The sequence below is a fragment of the Pituophis catenifer genome, unplaced genomic scaffold, assembly GCF_029215685.1.
Source record: "Pituophis catenifer annectens isolate HBS135680 unplaced genomic scaffold, rPitCat1.0.hap2 SCAF_3, whole genome shotgun sequence".
In the NCBI taxonomy this organism is placed as follows: Eukaryota; Metazoa; Chordata; class Lepidosauria; order Squamata; family Colubridae; genus Pituophis; species Pituophis catenifer.
In genome coordinates, this window is record NW_027256883.1 from 166,765,914 (window position 1) to 166,778,277 (window position 12,364).

At 38.9% G+C, this 12,364-nt stretch overlaps 1 protein-coding gene across 1 annotated transcript in view; it reads left to right on the plus strand.

Annotated features, from left to right (window-relative positions):
* Nucleotides 1-12,364, plus strand: part of BLTP3A (bridge-like lipid transfer protein family member 3A) — a 57,201-nt gene that overhangs the window by 6,726 nt on the left and 38,111 nt on the right. The window contains exon 2 of the mRNA XM_070941501.1: nucleotides 10,385-10,547. Coding sequence (XP_070797602.1) covers nucleotides 10,385-10,547 — 163 coding nt within the window. The remainder of the gene's footprint in view (nucleotides 1-10,384; nucleotides 10,548-12,364) is intronic.

Sequence of the window (12,364 nt, forward strand, 5' to 3'; positions counted from 1 at the left end):
TTTAGTAGTTTGAGACACCGCTTTCATATTGGCCTATTGTAAAATGTGCTGTTAGAAGTTCTGGACACAAGATGTAGAGGTTGTCTCTAAAGGGGACCTTTGCAAACACAATGTTTTTCCATCTTTGTGAAACTTGCAGTTGGTCTCTTCATTAATCCCATAAGTAATTGATGGAATTCAATACATGCTAAAGTGATAAGAATAAGTGTCCAGATTCCTCACTCACTCTTTTCCCCTTCTTCAATTTTAGAACAAAAATAATACCATATTCATGTAGAAAGCTAGTAGCTTTTTATGCCTGTTACTGTTTTTGTTGTTTCTCTCATTTACATAATGTCTGTATATGTAGAGAACACTTGTATTTTTGTGAATTTTACTTATGGATCTGCCCAAAAAGCTCACATTATTAAAAGCACATCTTGAATCGATTCTTATTTGTACAGTGGTTAGAAGTTTTTCTTTACATAAGATATGAGAATTCATATCTTAAAGAAATATTTTTAAGTTCTCAGAAGGTGAAATGCATTATTTTAAAATGAAATGATGGTTCTATTGCTGTGAAATGGAATGGGCAATTAATTACTAATTGGAGGTAATGAAGAATTTTTAAAATTTTCTATATATTGTGGTTTTCAATCTAATTCACACAAGCAATTTTTTTATCCAGCAATCATTGATTCTTGTAAAACAAAATATGTTTATGCATGTACATATACTATTACAGTATGTAGTAGCCATACCGTAATACTTTCCAAAACAGTACTTTACCAGATCTTAATTTACTTTGAATAGAGAGATCTCAGGTTTAATATATACTATTTGATAAGATTTGGATCTTATTAACAAATTGACACATTGCTGATGGTTAGTATAGCAGTCCTTTTAGTTCAAGGGTCCTCAACCCCCAGTCCATAGACCAGCACCGGTCTGGGGCCTGCCAGGAACCGGGTTACGCAAACGAAGCCCCATCCACGCATGTGTGGGATGCAGGCAGCGCATGAAACCACACCCCCAGTCTGTGGAAAAACCCCTCTCCACGGAACCGGTCCACAGGGTCCAAATGTTGCGGGCTGCTGTTTTAGTTCCAAGTTCATTGAACTGTATCAGATCCCTGGATAGGAATCTCAACATTATCTCAAGATTCCTTAAGTTTAGATTTTTAGAGCAAATAATTTACAATTTCCCTGTCTCTAAGTCTCTTTCAAACTCCAAGGCTCATTCTTTCAGCTCCAAAACCCAATTCCTTTGTTCTTTTCTTGGCTAGATTTAGATTACGTCATCCTTATCTAAATTGGTAGGTCCCAAGCAGAAGATAATTTGAATCACTATATACTCTGTTCAAGGGAGAAGAAAGGATTTAACTATCTTGAGCAATTTAGCTAACAGTCTCTGTTTTGTTTAAGGATTAAAGCTCTGGAAATGTCAAGACATAACATTATTACTTAGGTAACATGCTATTAATATGAAATAAAATGAAGATTTATACTTGAAGTATCTTTCAGATAATATAAAAAGAGAACAAAGCTCTTTGGTTTATCATTTCTAGTGTTTCCTCTTTTGAATTAGCTGGGAAATTTGCATTACCCCATTAAGCTATAGACTGCAGTTGCCTAAAATATCTGTGATGGCTGAAAGTAACCGCTGAGATGACAGAATACTCTCAGTTCACATTAAGTTATGGTGATCTTTAGTGGGATGTAATTTCTTCATTCTGAAATCCTCAAAGAGGTTGTACATTTGAAACTAAGCACTGATGCCCAAAAGGCAGGATAAAAATATAGACAAATAATAACAATAACAACATGCAACGTTTTGTTAAAAGACAGTTTCCTTCAATTAAGGAACCAGCCTCAGAGTTGTCTGAGAATCAAAACTGAACATTTCTTTACTTCCTCAGCAAGAATGGCAGATGTTTAAAGTTATGGCATCAAGTATATTCTGGTTAGAGATAAAAGTGGATGGCATTTCAGATGTTCCCAGAAGATCTCCTACAATATTGTTTTTCTCTCTGATGGAGATTGTTTCTATTCTTTAAAACTTGTTTAAGAATCTGGACTTGGCCTAGATGTCATGGATATTCTCTGTAGTTGTGATAAATAGTACATACCAGGGGTGAAATGCTCCCGGATCAGACCGGATCGCCCGATCCAGTAGCAATCTTGGCCGGTGGTCCACCGATCCGGTAGCGATGGCAGAGCAAAGCTCCATCCACCCGCCCGGGTGTCATTACTTCCTAGTTTTAACCAGGAAGTAATGTGTTTTTTACCTTCTGCGCATGTGCAGAAGGTTTTGTGGTGCATGCACTTCCGAACCGGTAAGGAAGGTAAGTAGATTTCATCCCTGGTACATACATTTGTACTTCAGTTTATTCAGTAATAATGCATCTACTTTAGTATTCCCAAGGTTTGAGAGAGAAAGCATTCTGGAAGCAAATGATGGTCTACACAGTTGGCAAATGAATGGTGCCCATGAGAATATTTTGGATTCTTGAATTATAGGAAGCATTTCCATGATGGGAGATTCCTGGCAAGGAATGGAAAACATTTTACTTTTGAGGAGGGATATATGTAGTGGTATTATAGTTTTACATTTTTATGCAACCATCATAAACAGAGTTTATGTGAAGTCAGTGATATAAAATTCTTAAATAAAGAAATCATACTTGAGATAATTTTGTTGTTATGAATCTGCTTCTACTACTTTATGTGTTTTATTTGATATTTGAGCCAAGTGACAATCTTACTATGTGATAAATGTCTCTTAAGAGTGTGTTTTATAAATTCAAGGTATAGATTCAAGACTTACAGTACACACAACCAAATACTTATTTTTGTTTCATTAATCACATACTCATTTCTAAAGGAGAATTATAGCTATTTAATGTATGTTCTTCATATATTATTGATTTTTTTCAATGTATTAGTATTTCTGCTAATCACATTTTGGCCTTCCTTCCTCTGAGAAACTAAGGGTAGTCTGGGCTTTTCTTAGTTTGCCCATAAATTAACTCTGTGACGTAATATTTTGGTCTGAGGGAATGTAAAAATGCATCTTCTGCACATCTGATCTTAAGAGTCAAAATTATAGGTAATCCTCATTTTATGACATTTTGTTTAGCAACTGTTCAAAGTTACGATGCAACATGAAAACTTACAACTGGTACTCACAATTACAACTGTTGCAGCATACTTGCTGTCACATGATCAAAATTTGGACACTTGGCAACCAGTGTGTATTTACAATAAATCCAGCATCTTGGGGTCACATGATCACCAATTGTAACTTTCCCAGCCAGCTTCTAACAAGTCAATGGGAGACACTGGATTTTCTTAATGGTCACATGATTCACTTAACTGTGATGATTCACTTAACCATAGCAAAACAGATAAAATTGGGTGCAACTCACTTAATGACCACTTCATTTAGCAACAGATGTTCTGGTCCCCATTGTGATCGTAAGTTGAGGACTAGCTGTAATTGGTTGGATCTTGATATGTGGCATATAATTACAAAACGAATCCAACTTCAAGTATACAAAACAGCTTATGCCTAATTAGGTAAGTCCAACAGCAATTGAAAATGTCAAATAGGATTTACAGTATTATAGTCACTTAAACTGTTGCGCTAACTGAAGCAGAGCTATTCTCATATAGCTTTGTTTAACTTGGCATAGCCCAAATTGCTTCCTAAGCAGTCAAGAGAGATCAGTGTGGTTCTGTCTGGAAATATTCTCAGTATAAACTACCCCCCTGTTCCCTTCCAAAAAGCAGCTTCTCTTTTTGGCATATGCAACCCAGCTACTGCTTGCTGTTTGTCTAATCAGATTCATTTCTTTTTTTAATCTATGATTGGAATCATAGTAAAGAAACAGTTGAAAAGTAACTGTCTTTTGAGAGATTTGTCTTTTTCCTCACACTTTATAAGAGTTAGCACCACTATAGCACTAAATAGGGAGTCAAAGAACTCATTCTGCATTTCTTGTTGGCTGACCTGCAACTGTACAACATTGCATTGTTCCTTAATGTTACAATAAATTGGTTATTTAACTAGGAAAAAATGTCGATTCATATTTCAAAACACCCAGGCAGGAAATTGCTTAAAATATAAAATAGTACTTAAAACATAAATAGTAAAGAATTTTAAGCTTTCTTTAATACATATATTAAATATTATATATGGTCAAGTATTTAGATAGGAACCAATCTATTAATCCTATATGTAGTACAACATTTGATCACTTGGGATTGATTCCTAAAACTGTTTCTTGCAAATAAAGACCCATTTTTGATTAACTGTCTATAAGCAAAACATGTAAGAACAAAGGATTAATGTCCAGGATGACTGATAGACCATTATCAGACACATTTAGATGATTTTACCTGGAATTGTTGGTGGATTGGGTCGAAAAGAATGACATGAGAACATCTGATTTAAATGTGTAAATGTTATGCATTTGCCAGTAATTCTAAGCATATATAATAGCATCCTAGGATTTGGTGTGGACCAGGAATTTCAAACTAAAATAATCACAGGTGCTGTCACCAAGGATCTCAACAATGAAGCCTTTTCATACTTTTGATAGAAAACTAAAAATAGTGACAGAGAATCTGGAAGAGCAACTTTAGTGTAAATGTATTCAATTTATTGGCAGAAATGGCCTAGTGCCAATGGTTCGGGAGTCTGTGAACAGAGAGATATACATGCTGTTTGAGAAATTATTTCTTGCTTTCAAAAAACTCAAACTCTTAGTGGTTTATTTGCCAGATCAATGTAACTAAAACTAATACAGCATTCTACAAATGCATGAAATAATTCACATTAATTAGGAAATGGGAAATCAGTTCTATGGGATTAGTTAGGTTTCTAAAAAGCCTTACGATTCATGATTTCAAAATCCAGTTATGCTATCAAATTATTTAATTCATAATCTGACTGTGATCCTCAAAGTAGCTATAAATGTATATTGCGTTTGAATGTTAGTTTTCAGATGCTGGAATTAAATTCCTGTCATCACTGTAATTGCTTAAACTCTACACACAAAGTCTGTGTGATTTTGATTACAGTATAATCTCTTTCAATTAATTTTGAAAACTCTGGACTGCCTGATGGGCTTGAGAGCTAGACATAACATTTTTCTGTCAGTAAGAGAGAAAGAAAAGGCAGGCTGTTTAAAAGATTGTTGTTTGTTATGTTGTTGATTCTTGCTGAACCAACATACTGCTTCAAAATAGAGCCTGTAGTACAGTGGACTAAAACACTGTTATTAACATCTGCTGCTTGCAATTACTGCAAGTTCAAATCTCACCAGGCTCAAGGTTGACTTAGCCTTCCATCCTTTCAAAGGTAGGTGAAATGAGGACCCAGATTGTGGGGGCAATAAGCTGACTTTGTATAAATATACAAAAGTATGAAAGCTATTGCTTAACGCATTGTAAGCCACCCTGAGTCTCCAGAGAAGGGCGGCATATAAATTAAAGCAAAAACAAAAACAAAACAAAACAAAATGGCACCAGGATCTGCTGTGCCGGACTTTTGGGAGTTTGTACAACATTATGGAGAGTTAGAGACTGGATGTTGAGTTGTGAACCTTCATTTTTCTGGGAATGGAAAACTGGAATTTCAACAACTGAAAGTTCTGAGCTGCAGTAAAACACAACACATTGGAGGCAGTCTCCAAGGGGATCAGGGACACAGATCACTCTGGTGGTCTGGAAAACTAGGAGATTAGTGGGCTTCTTTTTGCAGTTAATTGGCCACTCTGAGAACAGACTGTTGGGCTATATGGGCCCTGAGTCCAATCTGGCAGCGCATTGCTTAAGTTTTGAATAGGATTGCCTTCCTTCAGATAGAGATGGTGTGCAATTTGGGAATCTTTATCGAATCGTGTCACTTACTGAAAGAACAGGTGGCAGCCATGCTCAAAAGAGCCTCTGCACAGGTTTAGCTTGTGTGCCAGTTGTACCTATTTGTGGATTGCGAGGTCATACTCAAAGTAGCTCATGCCCTATTTATCCCTGTTTGGATTATTGTAATGTGCTTTACATGGGGCTGCCTGTGAAGAGTGTTTAGAAACTGCAACTGGTCCAGAATTCAGAGGCATGGCACTTTTGGATATTCTTCAATAAAGTCATGTAACACCTCTGCTTTGTAAGAACTAATGGTTTCCAGAACAGTTTCAAGTTTTATTCAAGATGCTGCTTATTGAGTATAAAGCTCTATGTGGACGATGCCAGATTATTTGCAGGACACCTATTTAGGGAACTTGTTTATGTGTTAATACTTTATTTATTGATTAAAAATGGATTGACCTCCGAAATATGTCTTCTTATTGTATGAGGTGGTGTTATTTTTGCCAATTGTATTGTCCTTAGTTTTAATCCTCTGTTTGCCAACTAGAGTTATTACTGAGAAGGGGGCTGTATATAAATTGCTTTCAAAGCAGGGACGGGTTTCAAAACCCATCGCTACCGGTTCACTTGTGGGCACACACTTGCTTGACACTTCTGCGCATGCACAGAAGCATCCTGGTCCTGCCGCCGCCGTTACCAGTGAACTGGTAGCAACCCACCACTGTTTCAAAGATTTATAGAATGAGGGACAACATAACAAGCAGCCTCTTTAGTGTGAAAAATGCAGCAGATGTTAATTTGTTCTTTTCGAATTAAGCTATAAATCTGGTTTGTCATGTCATTAATAAAAGCTTTGTCAGCATAATCAAATTTATTTTTCCATGAATGTCTGCAAGAGGCAGTGGCAGATCTGGAAGAAGTATGTCAATTTTTTCTGTTCTATTACCCTGGTGACATGAGATAATTGGTTAAGTATGCATGGGAAATTGTCGGGATTCTGATAGAAGGAGTATAGGAATACAGTAAAATTTGGGAAATGCAGTTCAGTTTTATGCCAGACAGAGGATTTACAGTCCAGATTTTGCTTTTCAGCAGGTATTTAAGAAATGTATGAATGTGAAAAATTATTGCATATTTGTTAATTTAAATAAATCATATAAGGCAAATAGACTTGAATTATGGAGTGTTTTGCATGAATATAGAATTTAAGGTTGGCTGCTGAATGTGATAATACGATGAAAATAAAGCATGTGTAAGGAATAATCAATATTTGAACAATGAAATAAAAATCTGTACGTTCCCCTAAGTTGTTTAATGTTTGTACATCAGGGGTGGGTTCTACTTACCTTTACTACTGGTTCACAACGGGGCCATACGTTCTTCTGCGCATGCGCAGAAGCGTTCTGATGACATCAGGGGTGGTGGGCGGAGCCTCCCTCCAATTTTACTACTGGTTCTATAGAACTGGTCCGAACTGGGGGCAACCCACCACTGTTGTACATATATGATTAAAGAAAGCTTGTGGTTACGTGAGGGATGATTTGGTTGTATACATGAAAGTTCGTAATATATGCAGATATGTAATCAGGAATGTAATACATGAATAAAATTAGACTAAAACAATAAGTATTAATTTACCTTGATGTTGTTTCTTAACATCCAATTTGGGGCAGTGGTTAAGGTGCTGCTCTAGAAATCAGGAGCTTGTGAGTTCTAGTCTTGTGTTAGGCATGAAAGCTAGCAAGTGACTTTGGGCCAATCACTGTCTCTTAGTCCAACCCACCTCACCAGTTGTTAGTTATGAAGATAATAGAAGAAGGAAGGAATATTAGGTATGCCTTGCATTACTTATAACAGGAGTGTCAAACTCGATTTCATTGAGGGCCGCATCAGGGTTGTGTTTGACCTTGGGGGACCAGATGGGTGTGGCCAGGGGTGTGTCGGGGCCGCCTCACTCATGTTGAGGGCGCCTGTGGTGGCCTGAGTGCTGTGCCAGAGAAAACGGAGCTCGGGAGGGCCGCACTCCCAAACTCTGTTTTCTCTGGCAGAGGTACTGTGGACCGGTCCTTTATTGTTTCCAGGGCAGCCCCAGGGGCAGGTCTAAGCATCCTGCGGGCCTTGAGTTTGACACCCCTGACTTATAAAGTAATATAGGCGATTTTAAAAATCTAATACATATGAAAAAGGGAGTGATTGATACAAAAGAGATTGAAATGATTTGATAATATAAAAAGAATGATACACAAAAAAATATGAAGGAAAATGAATGTGTTGGAGGAAAGATAGTCTAAGTAAGCTATGGTTGGAAAGAACTGATAAAATCCTCAAAAATAAAGGAATTAAAAATGTAAAGAACAAAAGTTTACGTATGAAGTGATAATAGAAGCAAGGATTGTTTGGAAGGAAGAAAGTTACAGTATTGGTGTGAAAATATATAGCTATAAACTAGTTTAAATTCTCTCTGTTTAATTTCTTTGGCCTACTAATTCGCATTCTGTATGTTATTTACTTTGAAACAGAATAGCATGATGAATAGGTATGCATGAATAGGTATGTTGCTTAAGGTATGTGCTTAAGAATGGAACAGAGTGCAAAGGAGGATATGATCCCATTACAGTTTGTGTGACCACATTTAGCAGCCGGTAACATCCTTATTTCATCACCCCATTGTGATGCTGAATCATGTTTTATAAATAGAACATTTTCTTGAAAAGTTACCTAGTTAGTTGCAGATTACTTATTGATGAATCTAACTAAAATTTAAACAGTTTTCCAGTAATCCTAGTTACATCTTTATTGGATATGCAGAAAAATGCTGAAGTGGTGTCACTTTATAGAAGACAGCTAACAGTTTCAAACTGTTTAACATGTACATGAGGCTGCCAGGTAAGGTCATCTGATGGTGTGTGGGGAGGTATCACTAGTATGCTGATAATACCCAGCTTTACTTCTCCGCTCCAGGCTACCTGAATTATGCTGTTGATGTCTTATCCCAGTGCCTGGAGGTTGTGGGGGCCTTGATGAGGCACAACAGGCTTTGGTTCAATAAAGCACGACTGAGTGGTGTCTGGTGTTTGGAACTTCTGACCCAGGAGCTTTTTACTACCTTTGGCTTTGGATGGGGTGGCGCTGCCTCAGACAGAACTAGTATGCAATCTGGGGTTCTTCCTAGATTCATGGCTCCTATCCATAAAGCAAACCATGGTTAGGAGGGCCTTTGCACACTTTGGGGTTGCACGCTAATTTTGCCCTTTCTGGACTGGAAGCCTTCTTCGCTGTCACTCGTGATCTCACATCTGGATTAATAAACACTTTGTACATGGGATTGCCCTTGAAGAGCTTTCAGAAGCTTCAACTGGTGCAGAGAATTGCAGCATGGCGTCAATGAGCCAATGGAAGTTAGTGGTGCCAGTTATTTGGTGCATGTAAAACATCATTTTGTGAGTTGTATTGGTTGCCAGGTGCAAGTCAAGGTTGCATTTTTAAAGCCCTTCATGGCTTGACATTGAGTTACCTGAGGGACTTTCTCCAGTTGCTTCTGTTTGTCCGATCCAGTAGGATGGGTGTGGTTCAGGTCCCATTGGCTAAGGAATATGGGTTGGTGGTGTTTAGGAGGTGTGCCTTTTCTGTGTAGGCACTGCCTTGTGGACCATTCTCCCTTCAGAGATTAGGATAAGCTTGACCCTGCTAACCTTTGGGTAGGCACTAAAGGCCTGGTTCTGTACAAAGACTGGCACCCTGACTGGGTGAAGGGGCCTGTTTTCCAACTGTCTTAGTGGCTATTCATTTTGATACCTTCTTCAGTTGCTATGTACTTTAATTTTTGCATTTGGAGTTTTAATTGCTTTGAATTTTAGTTTAATGTTGTTTACCACCCGGAGTCACTTTCTGAGATGAGTGGCATGTTTATCTCTTATCTCTTTCCATGAATTTCCAATTTTAGAAGAAAATTGTAGATGGTAGATGCAATACATTAAAAGCGGTAATTTCATCTTCCATACATACAAGAATTTCTGTCTATGTGTGCCTCAGTGGTAGAGCAAAATATACCAGGTTTCTTCTACAATAGGAAAAGCTGTCTATCTGAAACTATAAATGCATATAATCAGTGTACAGATGATATCAACCAATGGAACAGAAGTTGCCTTCAGAAGTTGTGGAAGCTTCATCACTGGAAGCTTTCAAGAAGAGACAGGACTGCCATTTGTCAGAAATGGTGTAGGGTCTCCTGCTTGAGGGAGGGGTTGGACTAGAAGACCTAAAAGGTCCCTTCCAACTCTGTTAATCTGTCGGTCTCCGGATACTGTACCCCATGCTGTCAAATGACATTGTCCAGTGATTTCATGTAGATGTTAAAGAGGAGACTCAAGAAACCCAAGCCCTGAGCCACCCTGATATGAAACTGTGGCTGAAACTAAGATAATGGCATCCCACCAGCTTCTTGGATGTGATTTAAAGCTATATCATCCAAATTTTTATTCAATGTTATGATCAATGAAAGTATTCAATTTTATCTCCAATTTTATCAACTACAGGTTTACAAAGAATCTCTCCCCTGATAAAATCAACTTGAGCACTCTCAAAGGGCAGGGGCAATTGACGAACCTAGAACTGGATGAAGAAGTTCTGCAGAATTTGCTGGATCTGCCCACTTGGCTAGCCATTACTCGAGTTTTTTGCAACAAGGCCTCTATCAGGGTAAGCCAAAATTCCCATAACTATTAATATTATTTTTAGTATTTTTCTGTCTTAATCATTTTTCTGATTTTTTATTTGGATGTAAAGTTCCTCTGACTTTTTCTACAGATATTCCGATATAGGCATTTGAGATCTGCTATAGCAGTGGTCCCCAACCTTTCTAGCTTGGTGGCCCGGCGCAGTGGGAGGTGGGGAAGGGGATGATTTCATGCGAGTGGTAGGTATGTCACAGCTCCAGTTGCGCTCATATGAGGGGAGCTTTGCACATGTGCACTTGCCTGCTGCTTGCCTGGCCCGGTTGGGGATTCCTGTGCTATAGTAATTAGCAAAAAAAAAAATCAAGTTCTGAATTGCAGATGCTTCAGAAATTATAGCATAAGCACTCTGATTACATTCAGCCTTAAATTGATTGTCAGTTTGCTGTTAGACTTCACATCTTAGTATCAATCAAAATAGAGCTCGAAGCGACTTTGGATGTCTTCTAATCCATTCCCCTGCTCAAGCAGGAGATCTTATACCCATGATGGTGAACCTATGGCATACGTGCCACAGGTGGCAAACGTAGCCATATTGGAGGACAAGTGAGCTCAGCTCCAGCGCATATGCATAACGGGCCTTCCAGTCCCACCGGAAGTTGGCAAATGGGCCATTTCTTTTTGGGCCTTCTAGGCCCACTGGAAGTAGGGAAACAGGCTGTTTCCTGCCTCTGGAAGGCCTGGGGGAGGGGTGGGGAAGGCCCGTTTTTCTCTCTCCCCAGCCGCCAGAGCCTTTCTAGGAGCTTGGAGAGAGCGAAAATGGTCTTCACCCCCTTGGACCCCCTCCGGAGGCAGGAAATGGCCCATTTGCCAACTTCCGGTGGGACTGGAATGCCCGTTTTTTGCTCTTCCCCAGCCTCCAGAGCCTTTCTAGGAGCCTGGGGAAGGCAAAAATGGCCTTCCCCACCCATCCCCAGAGGCCATCCGGAGGCAGGAAAGGGCTGTTTTCGCTCTCCCCAAGCTCCTAGAAAGGCTCTAGGAGCTTGGGGAGAGAGAAAAATGAGCCATTGAGTGCCAGGAGCAGGGGGGGTGTCGCGCGCTCCTGCATGGGAGAGGGGCACATACACGACCTCCCCCCGCTCCTGGCACGTGATGGCAAAAAGGTTCGTCATCACTGTCCTATACCATTTCAGACAAGTAACTGTCCAGTCTCTTCTTTAAAAACCTCAGTGATGAAGCATCCACAAGGTCTGAAGGCAAGCTGTTCCACTGGTTAATTAACCTCACTGTTAGGAAGTTTCTCCTCAATTCCAGGTGCTTTTCTCCTTGATCAGTTTCCATTTGTTGTTTCTTGTCCTGTCCTCTGGTGTTTGGAAAATAATTTGACCCTCTCCTCTTTGTGGCAGCTTCTCAAATACTAGTCCCTCGGGAGAGGGGGCGGTATATAAATATAATAAACTATAAACTATAAACTAGTATCATGTTCTCCCTAGTCCTTCTTTTCTCTAGACTAGCCAAACCCAAATCCTGCAGTCGTTCTTCATATCTGACACTTACTTTCATGCATAATTAGAGAGATTATATTTTGTGGTCATACTTGTACATTAATATAAAGAACACAGTGTTCTCTTCTTGAAAAAAAAATGCTGTAGGCTTCTTCGGGAATAAAATTAATTTTTCAGTTGATGTAAGCAAGTAATCATTTAAGCACCATTAGGATTGGTGTTAGGGCTAGAAGCTTCATGAAAAATGAATTGCAAGATTTATTAATAAAAATAGTATAGCCCTGATCTTTTTCTGCTGGAGTAGCAAAATCAAGTCTGCCTGCTGTGTTTTCTTGAG